Source organism: Eptatretus burgeri, chromosome 13 (genome assembly GCF_056783735.1).
Source record: "Eptatretus burgeri isolate ZD-2024b chromosome 13, Ebu_testis_v1, whole genome shotgun sequence".
Lineage (NCBI taxonomy): Eukaryota > Metazoa > Chordata > Myxini > Myxiniformes > Myxinidae > Eptatretus > Eptatretus burgeri.
The window spans coordinates 50,779,002-50,801,025 of NC_140973.1; the positions used below are offsets into that span (position 1 = coordinate 50,779,002).

The 22,024-nt window shown below is 42.7% G+C and overlaps 2 protein-coding genes across 5 annotated transcripts in view; one reads left to right on the top strand and one right to left on the bottom strand.

The window, feature by feature from the left end:
• The window catches only part of UBE2H (ubiquitin conjugating enzyme E2 H), an 81,235-nt gene extending 63,836 nt beyond the window's left edge, over positions 1 to 17,399 (bottom strand). The window contains exon 1 of one of the 3 annotated variants that reach the window (XM_085850643.1): positions 17,215 to 17,399. In XM_085850643.1, the coding sequence (XP_085706769.1) occupies positions 17,215 to 17,267 (53 nt within the window). In that variant the 5' untranslated portion in view covers positions 17,268 to 17,399. Of the gene's footprint in view, positions 1 to 16,668; positions 17,054 to 17,214 lie in introns of those variants that run through there. The other 2 variants (XM_085850644.1, XM_085850642.1) reach the window with 2 other exon arrangements.
• A 141-nt stretch (positions 17,400 to 17,540) lies between these two features.
• EOGT (EGF domain specific O-linked N-acetylglucosamine transferase) overlaps positions 17,541 to 22,024 on the top strand; it is a 114,970-nt gene continuing 110,486 nt past the window's right edge. Inside the window, exon 1 of one of the 2 annotated variants that reach the window (XM_085850636.1) lies at positions 17,541 to 17,998. Coding sequence is in view for 1 of the 2 variants with exons in the window: in XM_085850638.1 (XP_085706764.1) it covers positions 17,971 to 17,998 (28 nt within the window). In the remaining variant the exon portion in view is untranslated. The remainder of the gene's footprint in view (positions 17,999 to 22,024) is intronic. The other variant, XM_085850638.1, reaches the window with a different exon arrangement.

A 22,024-nucleotide genomic window follows, 5' to 3' on the forward strand; every position in this document is an offset into this window, starting at 1 on the left:
GCCCAATGGTGAAAAATCACTTTAGAAATTCAAGTATCTGGATCCAGATCCTCACCAAAATCCGACTGTTCGTTTGCAATTGGTCATTGGCTTTGACACCAATACAAATATTTATTATGTACTGTAGGCATCAAAAAGTTACATATAATTGAACAAACAATTTCAAATGGAGCATTTAGAGCATTTAAATTGAAATCAGATGTGGCAACAAATGCGAAATTATTACTCCCAGTTTTCCGGCTCTATGACAGAAGACATATCTGCATGAATGCCGCCTTCATCTCAGACCCGTGCGGGAATGGGCAACTTGCAAGTCTAATCAATTTGTGCTTGGAACACATCCAATCTGTCCACCCACCAAGTTTCAGCTGAATCTGTCCACAACATTTTGAGATATCATGCTATCCTGTATATCGTTTTTGCCCCCCATCTCTCAATGGTGAAGAATCAATTTGGATAAAGAAAAAAAATTCTCGGATCTGGATCCAGATCATCACCAAAATCTCATCAATTCGTCATGTCACACACCCAACCTGTCCACAACTTTATGAGACATCATGCTATATATTGTTTTCGGCCCTATCTCTCAATTGTGAGAATCACTTCAATTATAGTATCCAGATCCAGATCTTCACCAAAATCGAATCAATTTCTCCGTGTCACAAACTCAACCCGACCACCTAATTTTGTCTGAATACATCGATAACTTTTTGAGATATCATGCTCACAGACAGACGGACGGACGGACGAAAACAAACTCCATCCACCTTAGCTGATGGAGGGAACAATGCAGCGAAGATAAAAAGTTTCTGCCCAGTCCACCACTTCATGAATTCAAATAAAATTAACTCCTTCAAGGAGCAGAGTCGGAGCAACGGCAATGCATTTTTGTTAGTGATGTTCGTACGTACATATTGATATTAGAATATAAATTATTAGACCTTTTCCATCTGTATTATATAAGCGATACCCCCAATGAAGCCCTCATACATCATTCATGCATCAGAAATAACGCTGTCGGGAACGCATCTCCACATAAACAATGGTATAACGATCCCTTTCAGCAATGAGAATTTGGTCCAGTGGACCAGTAATTCTAAAGGGTATCGTTCATTTCTTGGCTTGGCCGATTTAATATTAAAAATGCTAAACTGAACATCTTCTTTCAGACACGGGTTTTTTTTTTTTTTTACTATATTTACCTGTTGGCAGTTAAACAAATTTGAAAATCATTCCAAACAGGAAACTTACTGTTTTTAAGGATGTTATAAAGGACTCAAACAATAGGCACGAATAACTATAAAGTGATGTGTTAGATCGGGTGGTAAAATGGTGGAAAATCCCAGAAATAATTTTTTATACGACCTTTGCAATCTATTTTATTTAGATTGAATAATATACTTGAACACTGTGGAGCACAAATCGCCTTCTTGTCACGACCAAGAACCTCGAGTTATGCAGCACTTTGATGTGATAAATAATGTGGTGAACAAGGTTGATGTATAAACCTGCTTCAATAGCTGACATTGATTTCACAGACGATGAAGTCATCTTTGCAGAGACTCCAGATATCCTTTTGGGGGCCCTGGAGGTGCTGAATGAGGAGTCGGAGCCACTGGGATTACAGGTTTCCTGGGTCAAAACCAAGATCCAGGCTTTCAATAACATCCTGGATGCTACTATCTTCTCTGTACCTGTTTGTGGTGAGGATGTTGAGGTCAGAGAGATTCACTTCCTTGGCAGCGCTATTCATGTCAATGCTGGCTGTGAGCCAGAAGTCAACAGACGTCTGGGTGAGGCCTGGGGAGTCATGGATTCACTGGATCATGGGGTGTGGCACTGCCCGTACCTGTGCGGGAGGATGAAAGTCGGAGTCTTCATGACCTTGGTGCTTCCGGCCTTGCTCTATGGATGCGAGACTTGGACTCTGACCAGGGATCTGAGACGGAGATTTAATTCCTTTGGTACCAGGTCTCTTCGGAGAATCCTTGGCTATCGCTGGTCTGACTGTGTCCAACGAGCGGTTGCTGAGAGAGACTCAAATGAGATTTGTTACTTGCATAGTCCATGAGCATCAGCTGCGGCTGTATGGACATGTGGCTCGTTTTACTGACGCTGATCCTGCTCACCAGACTCACTCAGCGAGGGAGCCTCGTGAGTGGAGGAAGGCAATGGGCCAACTACGTGCTGCATGGTTTCGGCAGGTTGATTAGCATCTCAAGGAGATGGGGATGGGCCAGGAATCTGCCTGGGGGATCACCAGATGGAGGCCCTGGAGAAACGGCAGAAAGTGGATGAAGTGACATGCTGCTCCCACACCTGACCTGACCTGAATAGCGTCAAACTTCTGGAATATTTTTTTAAACGATCTTTAAAATCATATTATTCCAATTGAAGTTTGTACCTGAACACTGGGTGGGGTAATGTGTTCCATGAGCTTTCTAGTTATCTCCACCACCAAAGGTGAAGGAGGTTATGTTTTCACCTCTGTCTGTTTGTTTGTTTGTCTGTTTGTTTGTGTACAGGATATCTCAAAAAGTTGTGGACAGATCCGGATGAAATTTTGTGGACAGGTTCAGTGTGTGACAAGGACGAACTGTTTCGATTTTGGTGAAGATCCAGATCTGGCTACTAGAATTTTGTAAGTGATTCTTCACCATTGAGAGATATGGTCAAAAACGATATATTGTTACGAATCTGGCAGCTATGAGCACACAACAGCCAGGTCCTATAGATCAGTTATATCGGTAAGTATGTGTTTCTAGGTAGGGTCCCGTCCTATGTTTAATGGGTGATTCATTGTACGTGCGCTGTGAATTATTTTATAGTTAGGATTTTTACATCACCAACAACGACGACAACAACACTCTGCTCGCCGCATTGTCCGCGCTCTTCGTGCGCTCACCGGCATGCGGGCGTGTGCGAAATTCCATGCCCCGGGCGGTGTGGATTTCGCACCTAATATGGTCACAAAGCATTTGGCTCTGGCTGCGCGCCAAATAAGGGTATGCGTCATTTTCCGCCCAACGGGCGACGCGCGGACCAGAGCCGGGGCGGTCCTTTTCAAGAAGGCGGAGCCACGACACGCCGTCAACCCAATGAGAGCAGGTGACGGGGGAGCGGACCCGCCCCGAAAAACGATGGGAAAAAAGAGTTGAAGATTGCATCCCGTCTGCTCGAGCGCGCTTCTGTCTGGGTCTGCGGCTGACTGCATCCCGCGCATCCGAGGTGTCTCGTCTGGCGCATTACTACAAGCGGTCGACCATCCCATCATGGGAGATCACCTCGTCTCGCCTCCTCTGGGTTCGGCTGCCCTGGTCCGTTCTTTGGCGACTGGTCCTCCGGGAAGGTGCGGTCGTCCAGCCGTGCGAACGCGACCAGGTAGCCAGCACGTTCTCTTCCCTCAGCTCGTCTTCCCTCCAAGCTGAAGGAGCAATAAAGACCTCGAGGTCCATCTCTTCCTGGGGTATTTGTGTGTGCATGTGTGTGTCTGTGGGCCCTGTCTTCAAGTAGAATTATGTAAGTGCTTACTTTTGCTCATTGCACATTACATTTCTTATTCGGATAACTCTGCTCTTTGTGTGCTCCCCTTCCACCCATTGTAAATAAATTCCCCTCTTGTTGAATGTACCAGCTCGTTAGTCATTTCTGCCATTGCTTTGCCACGGTGCGTATTGGGGATTAGGAAGGCCGTTGTTGCCGTAATTGTACATTTGGACCGACAGGCCTCGGTAACCATCCACTCGGGTTACACACGGTTCGAGCATGGTAACGGCTCGTCCTGCTCGAGGCCTGCCGAGGGTGTGAATTCCCTGGTAGCTTTGCCGCATGGGTACTTAGGTATATTGAAGTTTGGCAATTAACCCTATCCCACGCGGTCAAATTATTGGCGATTCATGGTCCTGCAAGGGGCCGTGCCTTTCGGACTTATCCGAGGGTCACAACCTAAATTCCAGTGTGTTCGGTGGAGCCGACTCTACTGCTCCCCCAAGCGGTCGTGTTCGCCACTGATACCCGGACCCACAACAATATAGCACGTTATCTCAAAAAGTTGTGGACAGATTCGGATGAAACTTGGTGGACACATTGGGTGTGTGACAAGAAAGAATTGATTTGATTTTGGTAAAGATCCAAATCCGGATGCGGATCTCATAATTTTCAAAGTGATTCTTCACCCTTGAGAGATTGGGCCAAAACGATATACAGCATGATATTTCAAAAATGTTTTGGGCCCGATATGTTCTCATGGATCAGACATTGCGTGGTGGAGGTATGCGCTCAACCAAGTGCCCTTCTAGTTACCTCCGCCACCGAAGGTGAAGGAGGTTATGTTTTCACCCTTTCTGTCCGTCTGCTTGTGTACAGAATATCTCAAAAATTTGTTGCCGGATTCAGATGAAACTTGGTGGACAGGTTGGGAGTGTGACAAGGACGAATTGATTTGATTTTGGTGAAGATCCGAATCCGGATCTGGATATGAGAATTATTTAATCAAGTTATTTTTCACCATTGAGAGATAGGGCCAAAAACAATATAGTACTGTATCGCATGATATTTAAAAAATGTATTGGGCCCATTATGTTCTCATGGATCAGGCATTATGTGGCAGAGGTATGCGCTCCACCGAATGCCCTTCTAGTTCTTCCTGATTTTGGTGAAATTTCCTTTATTTAATACACAAGCCCAACGAATGAGTAATTCCGACGAACAATTAAGAATGACTGACGAGATAATTTCACCACGAGAAGGCAAGAGGCCACACGCACAAGCATAGCACATCCAGCACTGCTCTATGATACACTCACTGGTATGGTCTGAATAATGGATGCAAATAGAATGTTTGCATTTTGTATGAGGATTTATTCAGATTTAATGTTTCAAGTATACATATACTGTTGTGGTGCCGGGTTCGGTGGCGAGGACCGCAAGAAGGAGCAGTTGGGCCGCCTCCCACCGAACACTGGAATTGAAAGGTCGTCACCCCGGATAACTCCGGAGTCGACGGGTCGCTTAAAGGACCGTGGTCGCCAATATTTCGACGGCGTGATGTAGGGTCCACTTGTCTATTCCAATTTACCTAAGTACTAACGCCATCTAACGACCGGGGAAGCCACACCCTCGGTCGGCTTTGTCCGAACCGAGTCGCTGTTACCGACTCTGATCCGGCATAACCGAGCAGAAATTACCAAAGCCGCGCCGGCCCAAATGACAACTTACGGCACAATCGGCTTTCCGAATTCTGAAGCCCGAACCATGCTAGGCCAATGAAAGAAAACACGGACAACGAACTGGAACATTTAACAGGGGTTTATTTACAATAATCGGGAAGGAGACACAGAGCAGACTTAATCACGAATATGCAGGAAAATGTACAATGAGCAATCAACACTTATACAATTTCTACTTGTAGGACGGCGCTACCAAAGACACATACACACCAAAAGAAAATGGACTCGGATTATCTTTATTTCGACCCTCGCAGCCAAGGGGATAGACAGGCTGGAGGTCAGAGTTTGGTCGGTACCTGGCCGCCTCGTGCGGTTTGGCCCGCGACTGCAGGTTTGAAACTTGGGGTCGTCGGCGAGCCCAGACACAGTATAGCGGGGGCCAGGGTCGCTCCTCACAGAGGGCCAGCAGAGATTCCCAGCTCGGACTCCGGGTTATTGCTCGACAAAATGAGAGATGGAAGTCGACGGCTGTGGAATAGTCAGAGGACCAGCTTGAGACACGGCAACGACGACCACCAAGAGCAATGGCGACCTCTTTCTTCTCCGACAATTCCAACCCAACTCCAGCGAACACTCAGGGGAGCCCAGCGATTCTTATCCATCCCCCGGGCGGGGTGATCGGTCTTCTGAGGTAATCTATGCCCTGATTGGACAGGGTTTCGTGGGGTGATGTGCTGGCCATTCATGATTGGACAGGGGGGAACCCCCTCCTTTCCTGGGCGGAGTCGGTGTTCTGAGGTGAGGAAACCTCCGCCCACGGGAACGCACGTGGGCAATGGCGCCAATGGTGCGAAGAAGTGAAGGATTGATTTGTTGGCGTTGGGTATTGCAAAAATCTAACAAGAATGAAACTTTGCAGCACACACATGTAATTCCCTTTAGACATAGGGAGGAATCTAACTATACACATACTTATTGAGATGACCAAGCTTAGGGACTGCGGTTTGTTTGTGTGCAAATGGCTTCCAGATTCGTAACAATACACACACCACAAAACATAATTTTTCGGTCCTCAAACTGATTTTCCATCCAATTCATTACCTGAAATGGAATTTGGCATTTTTATAAACGGAAGAAGCACAATTTTAATATGGATAATCAGTGTCCCTAAACCTGTCTTAAGGCCCAGTCACACCTTGACGTTCTAGCCAGTAATGGCAACGTATTAAAATGTATGTAAAACGCTGGCTTACGTTGAACTTTTGATGTTTTTTTTTAAAGATTCGGACGTATTCATAACGACTTGGTCTTATGCATAACGTATTAGAAACGGACACAGAACGTTTCGTTGTGTTATAGATAACTTATACCAACGAATGCTGAACCTGTTATCGGCCTTCACAACCTATGCCCAACCTAACTTAGGCATAGCGCATCGCCGACGATGGCGTGGCATAGGTTATGAAAAGGCTGCCGCACAACGATTCAAATCATAATCTCCGCAGAAAAGGAAGTGTCAACATCGCAGTCACACCTTGGCGATCTTGCCAGCGTATGCCGACCTCTGAAAAATGCGTCTAAAAACGCTGGCGCACGTCGAATACGGTATGGGTAAGTTTGGTATGCGTGAATAAAACGCTAAAGTACGCTATCATACGTCGTAGTAAGTGGAGAACGTCTTGTAATTTTAAACATGTTGAAAATTTTACGACGTACTTGCCATATGACACACGCTCCACATGCGATGGGAATAAGTTGTACGCACGATATGCGATCGTTGACACACATCGCCACACGTTACTTGTAAGGTGCTCATAAGTCGAAACACGTCAAGGTAATGGTTAGCGTCAGTGTTCCAGACTCCCGGTTTTTTTTTTCTTCTTCGGTATGACGGTGTTCAGTGTCCAGTGCGGTTATGATTTAAATCGTTGAGCGGCAGCCTATTAATTATATTATATTATAACCGCACTACAAATCGAAGTGTCAAAATCACCATCATACCAAAGGAAGGAAGAAAAAAAAAAATAAAACCAGGAAGTCTGGAACACTGACGCTAACCATTACCTTGATGTGTTTCGACTTATGAGCACCTTACAAGTAACGTGTGTCGATGTGTGTCACCGATCGCGTAAGGTGAGTACAACACGTAACTCATAGGTTAGAAATAAGTTTCGGGTACGCTAAACATTACCTCGACGTGTTTCGACTTATGAGTAACTTACAAGTAACGTGTATCGACGTGGGTCAACGATCGCGTGACGTGCCTACAACTTATGGCCAGCGTTATGCGGAACGTGTGAGTCATACGCTGGCATAAGTCTTAAAATTTCAAGCATGGAAAATTTGAGGACAACCGAAAAGTACAACGTTTAAAGCCAGCGTACAACGACATATGGCAGTGTTTTTCAGCGTGCTCTCAATGTTATCAAAACTTACCCATAACGTATTCGACGTGTACCAGCGTTTTAGACAAATTTTCCAAAAATCGGCATAAGCTGGCTAAAACGTCAAGGTGTGACTGGGCCTTTAGGAAGACCATGTCTACAAGCTGATATCTAAGAAAGTTGACATCTTCTGCACAGCTCATTTACAGTGAACTATATCAGGTCATCAACCATAGTGCCATGGAAGACTCCAAAATTTGGGCTTGTGGATCCATTTCCTGGCATCTCTCAGCAGCAGCGAAGTCCCAAGGTCTGCTTCTCAACCACCACAGACAGGTTTATGTACTTTTCATTCTCTCATCTCATTTGTGGTCTCGTTCCACTTGCCTTCTCTCGATACTGGCCATCTCTAATACTTCTCCCCTCTCACTCCACGTCACATGTGCTCTTCCAGAAACCCTCACCAAGACTACTTTTCAAGCTCGACGCTGACCTCTTCAAGTCAGTGGAACTGCCACGTTTGTCATTTCGTATTTTCTATGAGTCGTAAAGACTGCGACAGATCACCGCATCATGTTCTCCTCTACTTCTCTTTCTCCCCATCACTCCCATTTTCATATTGTAATGTGTCCAAGCTGTCAATTATAGTTTAGCTCTTCCATGAGCCTCGACTTTTGTAAGAGGAAAGGGGACGTGGGCAGTGCAAAAATCAACGATTGCAAAAGCATAAATGAATACGGTTTAAACAAAACAAAACAAAAAATTACCCCCGTGTGAGGGTGACGGTCATCTCTATGTTTTTACTATCATAATCAATGAACCGTTGCCAGATATCTCCTAAAATGACAAGACTAGGTAGGATTTGAAAATGGCAACTTTCACAACTTTCGTGACCTTGACCTCAAATCCAGGAAAAAATATGTCGTTGGGTATCACTCATCGACCTCTACCCACATTCCAAATTTCATCAAGATTGGAAGTAAAAAGTTTTATTTGTACCGGGAGGTGTTTTTGACCATCTTCCAGGTTACGTGGCGGCCAAACGGGACGGAAATTCAAAAATCTGTCCAGTTATATACAAGATAATATTTTTTACTATCATAATCAATAGACAGTTGCCGAATATCTTGTGGAATGGCAGACTAGATAGGTTTTGAAAATGGCGATTTTTATAACTTACGTGACCTTGACCTTGAACCCGGACAAAAGTTATATCGTTGTGCAACACTCATCGACCTCTACCCACATACCAAGTTGCATCAAGATCGGAAGGAAAAATTGTTGACGGACAGACGGACATTTGGTCCGGCTATATTAGGTCATCTCGGTAGAGATGCCCTAAAAAGTTGTTATAATCTTACTTCCATTTTTACTCATCATTTCCTCAACACTTACCACATCTTCTAACTAAAGCCTCATCACCAACTTGGGTTACTTTTCCCCCCTCACATGTTCACAATTTCAAAGACACCAGACTGCCTTTCCAAGATACTTGAAGGTTTTTGTAATAATTTGGAGACATTATTTCATAACCTCATAAACAAACAATCCAACTATTTCAAATGAGCCAAGAAGTCCAGGATTTGTGTCAAAAGGGAAGCAGACCATCCCCCCAACCCCCAACCAAGAAGTTTCTTGAGACTGACCCCTGTGCACATCCTATTGCAATAAATTCATTTGCATTTGGGGAGGGGGGGGGAAGAAAACAACTAAATTTTACAATATTCACAATTGCATTTGACTGACGAAAGTGTCTTTTGAAGTCAAAATGATCTCACAAAGCTGAACACACTTCACTTGCATATATAAATGGTTAGTCATTAACCTCCAGTAAGACAGAGTTCATGCTTTGCAGCCAGTCAAATAGTTTAAACAAGCAAATGTGTTTGAACATAAAAAAGTTAAGTGCTTTTCAAATTTTGACCTTTCTCGAAGCAAGTGTCAGAGATGAGATTTTTGATGTCTTACCTTTTCATTACGTTTAAGCAATTCAAATTGGGCTCATGTTCATGCTGGATAGCAGTTTAGGTGAGAGAGCATTCATGTTTTTAACTGTTTACAATGTTTTCTTTTCCCTTGTCAGATGTGTTTACTTGTGTCTGTGTACAAACAGTTTCAATTTCAGTGGGATAAACTGGTTTTGAGAATCACACCGAGAATAAACTACAGTTCATGGAACACATCATCACATGCAGTCTTAAGAAAAAGGACATGGGCAGGACAAATTTGATTGGTCGCGATGACATAAAATGCCATAATATTTTGTCCAAGTACTGCTACACCAAAGGGTTTTCAGTGTCAAAAAGGCGAATTGTGTTCTGTAGTGTTAAAGTATATAGTTCACTTGTGACTGAAGGTTTCAAGGATGTAGAAAAATGATTCTGGAAGTTTACCGCTGTCACTGCAGCGTCTTTTACACGTCACATTAGTTATTTGTGCCTGTTGTTTGTCCTTTATGACGTCCTTAAAAACCACAAGTTTCCCATTCGGAATGATTTTCAATTTTGTTTTGATTTCCAGACAGGCAGACAGAATAAAAAAAAACAAAAAAAACAAATGATCTCACTCCTCTTTGTGCATGCATGATCGGGACAAATTCAAAGCCAAAGTCCTGATAAACTGCAGGTTTGTATTCCGATTCATGTTCAAAATACAATATTCAATTGAAATAAAGTTGTTCCTCGATCACGAACTGAAATTTATAGACAGAAGGACAGACCGACAAACAAAGTGAACAAAATGCCTCATCACGACTTTTGCTTCATGTGTCCAGGGCAAAAATAATAAATAAATAAATACTTAAGAATCATTTGCTGAAGCAGACAGATACTAGCCGTTAAAGTAGAGCATTCCTTTCACTTGTACATGAATGTAAAGTCGCTTTTGTCATGCATGGACTGTGTTATGTCTTGTGTCACCTGAATTTTTGGCCCAATATCCCTCCAGCACCACCAGGCTCTACACCTTCTCATCCAATAACACACTTCATGTTAATGTCCCTAAATCCAAGTTCTCTGCTGAACCTTACCCTTTCACTCCCAAGCCCTACCCTTCTTTTCCGCAGACATCTAATTTGAACTCTTCTCAAGCCGTGGTATCAGCTCATTTTGTTTGTGTACTCCCTTTCCGAGGTGGTTGTTCAAAGATATCTTGTGTTGTTCCTGATATATACCTGTCACCTTGGCTGCATGAATCTACCATCTCGAAAAGCCCAAGGTTAGTAGTGAAGGCAAATGATGGTGGTGGCTGAGTAATGAGGACATTGGACTGGCATCCCCGATATTGTAGTTTCAAATCCAATTGAAAGCATAAATGTTGATGATTTGTATTCCAAGCTTCTGGAAAGCAGATTACACACTGAAGAATTAGCATGTTATTCAATGGATCATTGGCAAAAAAACCCCCAAAAACTCAGCTAACTCACTAATGACCTTCAAGGAGGGGGCAACTTGCCTGCCCCATCTCAGTCTACATTTCATGCCAGTCTATACTCTGCTTGACTGTCTAAGATATGCTTTACAGATAACTTGGAATGGGGCACCCAAAACCTTCCAATAAAGAGGTATGCAACCAAAAAAACCCCCCTTCAAACCAGGAAAGCAAAACAAACTAGAACTGCCGCTTTATAACTGCTGGCAGTGATGACCGAGTACCCAGACGTCCGCCTTTGACACGTGAGACTGTCGATGATAGTTGCAGTTTCGCTTCGATAGGATAAGTGGTTTCAGAGAAAACATTATTTAAGAGTGATACAAATACAGCCCTGCTTCGATACAGTACGGGACTGACGAGTTACGAACCGGGTCGCACAAAGTGTTCAATCTATTTATTACGTATGCAGTTCGCCCTTTTTCCTGGGGACATTGTCGGTATCAACTGAATTGCTGTTCCTGTACCCTAAAATGCATGCAGGTGCAGCCAAGTGAGCCTTCTGGAAAAAAAAAAATGTAAAAGTTCTCAAATTCAAATTAATAAATAATTCTGGCTGCTAAACCGTGTGGCCAATGGGGTTGAAATTTTAAAACTATGTTTCACATGTGGGCGAGATAATAATTTTGAAGTTTCACATATATTGACAAAGCGGTTCCAGAGTAAACATTAATTAATATTTCCCCTTCAATCCAACATGGCTGCCAAACCGTGGGCCTGAACGAGTTGAAATTTCAACCCTCCATTCCACATGACTGTTCCATCATAACTATAAAGTTTCACATTTATTAATGCAGTAGTTCCAGAGTAAACATTAATCAATATTTCCCTTCAATCCACTATGGCTACATCCACAAACGGTGTCGTACATCAAAAGTGGGGCGGGGGGGGGAGAACTTTTTGTTTGCATGGAAAGGCGGTCAGACCTGTGAAGTTTTGCCTCGATCTGTTCCACCGTTTCAGAGAAGACGACTTTTAAAGACATTAATTTTCAATCCAATATGGCTGCTATACCTTGTGACCTATTACAAAATAAATATAAATTATCCATCTAATGAGGAAGTGGATTATGCTTGTTAAGTTTCATGTTGATCGGACAAGGTGCGTTATTCTATCCAAGAATATCCATTTTGACCAACTTAAAGTCATGTGACGGGGAACGAGCTTTGCAATTCCTGTTAACAGTCAGGAGGGGAACATTGCCGCAAAATTTGAGCCGGATCGGCCCAGCGATTTGGCCGGAGAAGTCGAAAAAGATGACGGACGGACGGTGCACGATGTCAATACCTCAACTTGAATGTAAATTCCTTAGAAGCTAAAAATAATAGTTTCTGGATTTTCACCAGAATCAAATCAATTTGTCTTAATCACACACCCAACCTGTCCATCAAGTTTTGTCCGAATCCATACATAACTTTTTGAGATATCCTGCTCACAGGCAGACAGACAAAACAGAGGTGAAAACATAACCTCAGTCCACCTTTGGTGGTGGAGGTAATGAAAATTGTGTGGGATTTTCCCACTACTGCCAGTGTAAATCTGCATTATACCATAATAGTTCCATCACCAACACCTTAATACCTGTAAAACACTTTTTTTCATAATCAAGGCACTGGGAAGCGAGTGGTGCTTGTGTTCTCAATGCTATAAAAGTACATACAATGCTGTCATTTTATTACTTTTCTCTTACATTCCAACAATCATCTCTCCCCTTAACATACAGAGTACATTGCTCACAGCTTTAAATCCACTTTCTGCCAATGGCCCAATTTTCTCGGGGAAGCAAGGCTTCCCTGTGACAGCTGTTGAACTTACTCTCGTGATTAAACCACCAGCCCCAGTGCGGGTTCCCACTGTAGTCAACGTAAACATTATACCATTGCTGAAGCAGTGGGCAGAGGAGCTAAAAATATCGAACAGTCACCCCATTGGGAACAAATACAAAGGATAAAGATAAGGTAAAATAAACATCAACCAAAGTCCTACCAAACAAGGCCAAAACAGTCAAAAGTCCAAGCTTAGCAAGCTGCAACAACAGGAATCTAGTCTGTTTGTCACCCCCACCCTCCTCTATTCCTGTTCTTCCTTCTCCAGCTCAACCACTTCCCTCCTTCATTCTGATCTCCAACATTTGGCACGATATCAGCTTTCTCACAAATTGCTTTGCAGAAACAAGAAGATACATGCTGCAAGCATGACTTTAGATTTCAATATGATATTAAGCAACAACCATTAAAAATGATAATCAGAATAAATAAATCACCAATGCAGATTCAAGAAATGGAAACTCAAACACAAGTCCTTTTACAAAGTGAATGACTAAAAAGGTTGAAAAATCGACACAAAACCACCAAATCTATTGCAAAGCCAGGACAAGGTCAATGAAAACTTGGCTAGGATGACAAGATTATTTCCGATTACAAGCACTGTTGCTACTGATGTAAGAAGTTATTTATATGTTATATAGTCGAGGAAGAGTAAAAAAAAAAAAAAAGGAAAACTAGAAGGGAACTTGGTAGAGCGCATACCTCCAACTGGATCTTCACCAAAATCTAATAAATTTGCCCTCGTCACACATCCAACCTGTCCAGCAAGTTTCATCCGAATCCGTGCACAACTTTTTGAGATATCATGCTATATGTTTTTGAGATCTCATGCTATATATTGTTGTTGGTCCTACCTCTCAATGGTAAAGAACCATTGAAAAAAAATTCTAGTATCCAGATCCATGTCCGGAACTTCACCAAAATCTAATCGGTTCGTCCTTGTCACACACAAAATTTCATCTGAATCCGTTCACAACTTTTTGAGATATCCTACATACAAACAAACACCAGGGGTGAAAACACAACCTCAGCCCCCTTCCGGTGTCAGCAGTAATAAATGAAAGAAATGAAGGAAGATGCTGAAGAAAAATGGAAGGACTAGCTCATTATCTCCCTGTACTTATGGCTTGTGAAGAATTAAAAACACAAAAAAAAATACAACATTAAACATTTCAGAGCCACACCAGGATATATAGATCATAATGCTTACAAACGGCTGGTGTGGCTCTGAAACGTTTAATTTAATGAGAACAAACCATCTATATTATGATAGATCTGCCTGCGCAGACCAATTACAACAGATTCACCTGTGGCTTGGACAGGTGAGCATAAAATGGTGAATTCTTTTTTAAATAAATGAGGTTTGGAGGACGTTACGAAGAGGAGGCTTTAAACAAAGGAGGGGGGAACACTCGGGTGGTCAGAGGTTCCACCACGAGTCTGGTCAGCGATTCGAACCCCAGCTGAGTCGTATCAAAGACCAAAAATGTACGTGCTGCTTCGTCGCTTGGCACTCGGTATAAAAAAAAAGAAAAGAAAAGAGCACACAAACAACCATTGTGCAGGCATGCTGGGTCTAACAGCCTAGTGTGTTGAAGTTCCTTGGAAGGGAACTCAGACTGAAGTAAAATTTAGCAAATTTTGTGCATGAGTTATCAGATGGCCCATACAACAAAATATGCAGTAATTAAATTTTTTTTAAAAAACAAATTAAAGTAATGATATCAAATGAATAAACTAAATTGAAAAACAAAAAACAACAGGTATTGATATTAATAGAATATCAAACAGAACAGGTATCAAAAAAGATTTTTGTCCCAATTAACCATAAAGATAGACATCACGGCAATGAAGAAACCCCATAGGGTAAACGAGTACACTACTGCGATGCTTTGAGACGTGTGCAAAACATACTATAGGTAACAATGTAGACGATAAGACGAGTATCCGTCCTAGTTCTGATCGCCCCCACTCTCACAACCTGAACCATAATGCTTACAAAATGGTGAATCGAAGACTTTGTGGACAAAACAGCACGGCGAGACACTTAATACACAGAGTAGTGCAATTTTTTTTTTAAACCATATAAAACACGAGACAATTTTAAACTTTTATATACTTGCATTAAATAACCCAAATTGCATTAACCAAGGTAAAGCAAAGAGACCAGCCCCAATGACAAGTTTTGGTGTTACGTACCAAACAAGAGAGTAAAATAAATAAACAACATTGAAATAACCAGCACCATATCATCAATGGCTTCGTGGAAGTTGTTTAGTGGCAAACATCTGCTGGAATTTGTGTCAAATGCATGCAAACAAAACAAACAAAAAAAAAGTCTGAGAACCATGGAAATACAATCACAAAATAAAACAAACACCTTTGGTTACACCAGTAGTTTATTCCGCCATTTTACACGGCCCACCTAAACACATCCGTTATTCTGCCACAAGTTTATGGTTATAACCAAAGGGTGTTAGGATGTGCTCGATTCACCGTGTCATGTCACAGCGAATTGCTGAGAGTTTACGAATGACAGGCACCGGTTCCAGCTTTGCTTCGCATGTGTGGTGCCGACGTGCGGAAACCGAGTGTATTAATTACAAACATTCGCATTCGGAACACAGTGCTACATTTGTTGATGCGGCAACGGCTTGCAAATCATGAATCCAATCATAGGTGTCAAAAGGATTGGATCTCAGTAACAGCAGCGCTAAACATAATACTTTTGGAGAAAAAAAAAAACCCAACAAAACAAAAGGGAGAAAGGTTTTGGCTTACAGTCTTTTATACAACCACACAGAAGCACAAAAGTGTAGGCTCTTTAACCACAAGAAATCACTGCTCATCAAACATAATGTCACGACACAATTAGAACAATGCCCCTCCTGATCCAATTAGGCTGAGAACGAGCTTTCCAAGTCAGCAGAATTGAGATTACAATGTAGACCTCCTTTCCAAACTATAGAATGAGTGTCTGTCCTAGTTGTGATTACATGCACCCTCACAACCTGAACCATATGGATTCTGAAACCTAATGCTTACAAACGGCTAATCACTTTGTGGACAAAACAGCAAAGTGAAAGCCATTTAATAGACAGGGCACTGCAATTTTTTTTTTAAAGGATATAAACACGAGTCCATTTTAAACTTTTAAATACTTACATTAATAACACGAATTACATTTTAAAAATTTATTCCTACGCAGCTTGCGGTTGCTTGGCTGCATCATTTTCTGGGGGCGCGGCTGTGCTGCCGATGCAATGCCCCCAATTACCAGCATGTTGGTACTCATTTTGCCGACCTCGGAGGGATGGCAGGCTGAATCAACCCACTGGTGTTCTCTCTCTCTCTCTATCGAGTGCAGCCTGTAGCTGCTGGTTGCATCATTGGTTGGGACGTGGCCATGCCGCTGATGCAGTGTCCCCCTTACCAGTACATTGGTACTCATTTTGCCGACCTCGGAAGGATGACAGGCTGAGTCAACCTCCTGGTGTATTTTAATTCAGTGGCCAACGGGGCTTGAACTCAGGACCCTAGGATCCAAAGCCACCACCCGAACCACTAAGCCAACATCAGGCTGCCTGGTGTTAATTCAACGTATTGACCTCAAGACCCTAATATCTTAAGCAAGCCATCCTAACCATTATGCCAACACCAGACTTACCAGAATTACATGAGCTAAGGTAAAGCAAGACAGGCCCCAATGAGTCAAACGTTCCAACGATAATGTGACGAATGTCAGCCATTTAATTAGTTCTTGGTGCTTCAGCTGTGGTGGGGCGGTTGCCAAAGCAGTGACCCCTCCCCCCTCCCACTCAACACTCTACTCCCCCCTCCCCTCCCGTTTGAGAAACTTACATCGCACCAGACGGCACAGACAGGCCGAGAAGTCCCAGATTATTATCACTCAGTGGTCGAAACGTGGGACCCGGGGTAGATGTGCTATTTGGTGTCTCTTCCATTTCTCAATTCAACAAACGTCCCATCGGTTCGACGCGAGTCCCCAGACTAGGCCTTCTCAGACAAATCCCATTAATAACCCAAATACGGAGCAGGGCACCGGAACGCTCAATGTGGACTGTCGGGGTTGCCTTGCTCCCTTCAGGAGTTAATTCCCAGTACACTCATGGGGTTTCCGTAGGTCCCAAGACACGGGTTGTCGAGCTAGCCGAGGACCGGTGTGCACCGTTTCGCCCGAGGCCTAAACACATTGGCTGGGCGCATAACGTAACACCGAGAGCGGCTCGGGAGGGGAGAACGAGCGGATGATGGGGAGGGGTGGGAGGAGGGGGTGGGGGCCTGGCGGCGGACTCGGACGAGCGACCGAGCTGTGGAGAAAGAGAAACGGACACGCGACATTCAGCGCCGTTCATAAAGCGCACCAACAACAACCATGAAGGATACAGCTTAACGACGTCGGTATCCATACGCCTCTTGCCGGGACTGGGCGAAGACATCGTCCGAACACTCGCCTCCGCCTGGCCGTCCAACCACGAACAACAAAAGCGACGCGCAGCCCACCGTGACGTCACCTCATCAGCTGGCGATGACGTCACCGATCTGTGAATTCAGCTTCCGGTCTCGCCCCTCGGATAACTCCAACAACTCTCTTTTTTTCTCTTTCGCACATTAATTATTATCCGCTCGAACTCGTGTACCGTTTCTTCCGAGGTCGTGTCCTATTGAGATAGTCAGGGGTATGTTTGTTCAGTTATTCGGGCTGTTGCTGGGGGTCTCCGTTCTCGCCGAGGCTTTGTAATATCGCGAGATTTGCCTTCGAGTCACCTGTGAGACGTAAACAATCCTTGAGTGTTCTTTGTTTTTGGTCCCCTCCAATTTTCCGTTACAATCGACAAACGTTACGTTTACTGCGCCTGTTTAAACGCAGCTCCAGAGTTGAGTGTTAATTTGACACGCTCGATGCATTTACAATGCGTCTTTATAGTCGTACAGTTGTACACATTTATACGTTTGATTTTGAGGTAAAATTATACATTGATTAATGAAATTTCTCGGTTTCATTAGTTTTTGGAATTTGACAAAATTTTGTGTGAAAGTGAAAATTCATGAAAGAAGCTCCCAAGGAAGCAGCCTGATGGTTCGAATCCCGACTCACACCGAAGTCTTTCAAAAAAATGGTCGACTCTCACTTTTAAAACGATGGAACCACGAGGACAGACAACCATAGGTTGGTAATACGAGCGCAGGCCTCCTCCTGCCTTGAAGCTGCTTGTGATAGCTTATATATGGTATTGTCAAGGACCTCATAAACAAAAACTGTAATAATTGTAGAGACCTGAGTGCGAGAAGTACTTTAGTCACAAAATAACACTTTTGAGATATTGAGGATCAAAGTTTTCAAAACATGCTGCAGATACTTTTTTTTTAAGGTGGCATACTATGGAGCCTGTTTCTGGTTCCAGGGGCTATACGGAGCAGACAAACCCTTTTTGTGGAAAAATAATCCTTTATTACGAAGAAAACGAGAAAATTAGTTTTGGACTGAAGTACTTTTTGTGGCTAAATACCTGGACTTAGGTACTTTTTGTGGCTAAATACCTGGACTTAGGTACTTTTTGTGGCTAAATACCTGGACTTGGGTACTTTTTGTGGATAAATACCTGGACTTAGGTACTTTTTGTGGCTAAATACCTGGACTTAGGTACTTTTTGTGGCTAAATACCTGAACTTGGGTACTTTTTGTGGCTAAATACCTGGACTTGGGTACTTTTTGTGGCTAAATACCTGGACTTAGGTACTTTTTGTGGCTAAATACCTGGACTTAGGTACTTTTTGTGGCTAAATACCTGGACTTAGGTACTTTTTGTGGCTAAATACCTGGACTTGGGTACTTTTTGTGGCTAAATACCTGGACTTGGGTACTTTTTGTGGCTAAATACCTGGACTTAGGTACTTTTTGTGGCTAAATACCTGGACTTAGGTACTTTTTGTGGCTAAATACCTGGACTTGGGTACTTTTTGTGGATAAATACCTGGACTTAGGTACTTTTTGTGGCTAAATACCTGGACTTAGGTACTTTTTGTGGCTAAATACCTGGACTTAGGTACTTTTTGTGGCTAAATACCTTCACTTGGGTACTTTATGTGGCTAAATACCTGGACTTGGGTACTTTGTGTGGCTAAATACCTGGACTTGGGTACTTTGTGTGGCTAAATACCTGGACTTGGGTACTTTTTGTGGCTAAATACCTGGACTTAGGTACTTTTTGTGGCTAAATACCTGGACTTAGGTACTTTTTGTGGCTAAATACCTTGACTTGGGTACTTTTTGTAGCTAAATACCTGGACTTAGGTACTTTTTGTGGCTAAATACCTGGACTTGAGTACTTTTTGTGGCAAAATACCTGGACTTGGGTACTTTTTGTGGCTAAATACCTGGACTTGGGTACTTTTTGTGGCTAAATACCTGGACTTAGGTACTTTTTGTGGCTAAATACCTGGACTTAGGTACTTTATGTGGCTAAATACCTGGACGTGGGTACTTTTTGTGGCTAAATACCTGGACTTAGGTACTTTTTGTGGCTAAATACCTGGACTTAGGTACTTTTTGTGGCTAAATACCTGGACTTAGGTACTTTTTGTGGCTAAATACCTGAACTTGGGTACTTTATGTGGCTAAATACCTGGACTTAGGTACTTTTTGTGGCTAAATACCTGGACTTGGGTACTTTTTGTGGCTAAATACCTGGACTTGGGTACTTTTTGTGGCTAAATACCTGGACTTAGGTACTTTTTGTGGCTAAATACCTGGACTTAGGTACTTTTTGTGGCTAAATACCTGGACTTAGGTACTTTTTATGGCTAAATACCTGAACTTGGGTACTTTATGTGGCTAAATACCTGGACTTGGGTACTTTGTGTGGCTAAATACCTGGACTTGGGTACTTTGTGTGGCTAAATACCTGGACTTGGGTACTTTTGTGGCTAAATACCTGGACTTAGGTACTTTTTGTGGCTAAATACCTGGACTTGGGTACTTTTTGTGGCTAAATACCTGGACTTAGGTACTTTTGTGGCTAAATACCTGGACTTAGGTACTTTTGTACAAATACCTGGACTTAGGTACTTTTTGTGGCTAAATACCTGAACTTGGGTACTTTATGTGGCTAAATACCTGGACTTGGGTACTTTGTGTGGCTTAATACCTGGACTTAGGTACTTTTTGTGGCTAAATACCTGGACTTAGGTACTTTTTGTGGCTAAATACCTGAACTTGGGTACTTTATGTGGCTAAATACCTGGACTTGGGTACTTTGTGTGGCTAAATACCTGGACTTAGGTACTTTGTGTGGCTGAATACCTGGACGTAGGTACTTTTTGTGGCTAAATACCTGAACTTGGGTACTTTATGTGGCTAAATACCTGGACTTGGGTACTTTTTGTAGCTAAATACCTGGACTTAGGTACTTTTTGTGGCTAAATACCAGGACTTGGGTACTTTTTGTGGCTAAATACCTGGACTTGGGTACTTTTTGTGGCTAAATACCTGGTTTTAGGTACTTTTTGTGGCTAAATACCTGGACTTAGGTACTTTTTGTGGCTAAATACCTGGACTTGGGTACTTTTTGTGGCTAAATACCTGGACTTAGGTACTTTTGTGGCTAAATACCTGGACTTAGGTACTTTTTGTGGCTAAATACCTGGACTTAGGTACTTTTTGTGGCTAAATACCTGAACTTGGGTACTTTATGTGGCTAAATACCTGGACTTGGGTACTTTGTGTGGCTTAATACCTGGACTTAGGTACTTTTTGTGGCTAAATACCTGGACTTAGGTACTTTTTGTGGCTAAATACCTGAACTTGGGTACTTTATGTGGCTAAATACCTGGACTTGGGTACTTTGTGTGGCTAAATACCTGGACTTAGGTACTTTGTGTGGCTGAATACCTGGACGTAGGTACTTTTGTGGCTAAATACCTGAACTTGGGTACTTTATGTGGCTAAATACCTGGACTTGGGTACTTTTTGTAGCTAAATACCTGGACTTAGGTACTTTTTGTGGCTAAATACCTGGACTTGGGTACTTTTTGTGGCTAAATACCTGGACTTGGGTACTTTTTGTGGCTAAATACCTGGACTTGGGTACTTTGTGTGGCTAAATACCTGGACTTGGGTACTTTGTGTGGCTAAATACCTGGACTTGGGTACTTTGTGTGGCTAAATACCTGGACTTGGCTACTTTTTGTGGCTAAATACCTGGACTTAGGTACTTTTTGTGGCTAAATACCTGGACTTGGGTACTTTTTGTGGCTAAATACCTAGACTTGGGTACTTTTTGTGGCTAAATACCTGGACTTGGGTACTTTTTGTGGCTAAATACCTGGACTTGGGTACTTTTTGTGGCTAAATACCTGGACTTGGGTACTTTTTGTGGCTAAATACCTGGACTTAGGTACTTTTTGTGGCTAAATACCTGGACTTAAGTACTTTTTGTGACAAAATGGCTGGACTTGGGTACTTTTTGTGGCTAAATACCTGGACTTAGGTACTTTTTGTGGCTAAATACCTGGACTTAGGTACTTTTTGTGGCTAAATACCTGGACTTAAGTACTTTTTGTGACAAAATGGCTGGACTTGGGTACTTTTAACACACAAAGCCCTTTGTTGCTCATTTTTGATTGCCAAACAGTCATTTTTGCTTCGTCTCATGGGGCTGTACAGTGTACATACATCCAATACATGGGGAATCTGGGTCACACAGCATTGCACTGCACTGCCACATGCACATTTTTATGAGGGCTCAAAAGCTGATGAAGAATGTAGTGCCTTTTTCAGTACCAGCAAAGTATAATGCATATAAACTACATACCTGATGATTTGGCATCCTGCATTCTCTTTGTAGCCCAGTCTCCAGGGTTTCTTTTACGTTTTTGCCCCTGTCATGCCTGTTATCAGGGTTATCCTCATTCACACCATGCTGTATAGCCTCCATGGTCGCCATTTTCACAGCTTGTCATGTGACACATACTAGCATTTTGATTGGACAGTCATGGACTTAGGAACTTCTTGCTCAAGCATTATGGACTTGGGTATTTCTTGCACTACATTTTAGTGAATTCAACAATGACCATATACCAATATACAGGACTTGAGTACTTATTTTCAGAATTTTTTGGTATCAAATGATGCTCTGGCCATTATAGATTATAGTAATGGTGCCAGCTCATTTTTTTCAAAAATGTGACAAGTACT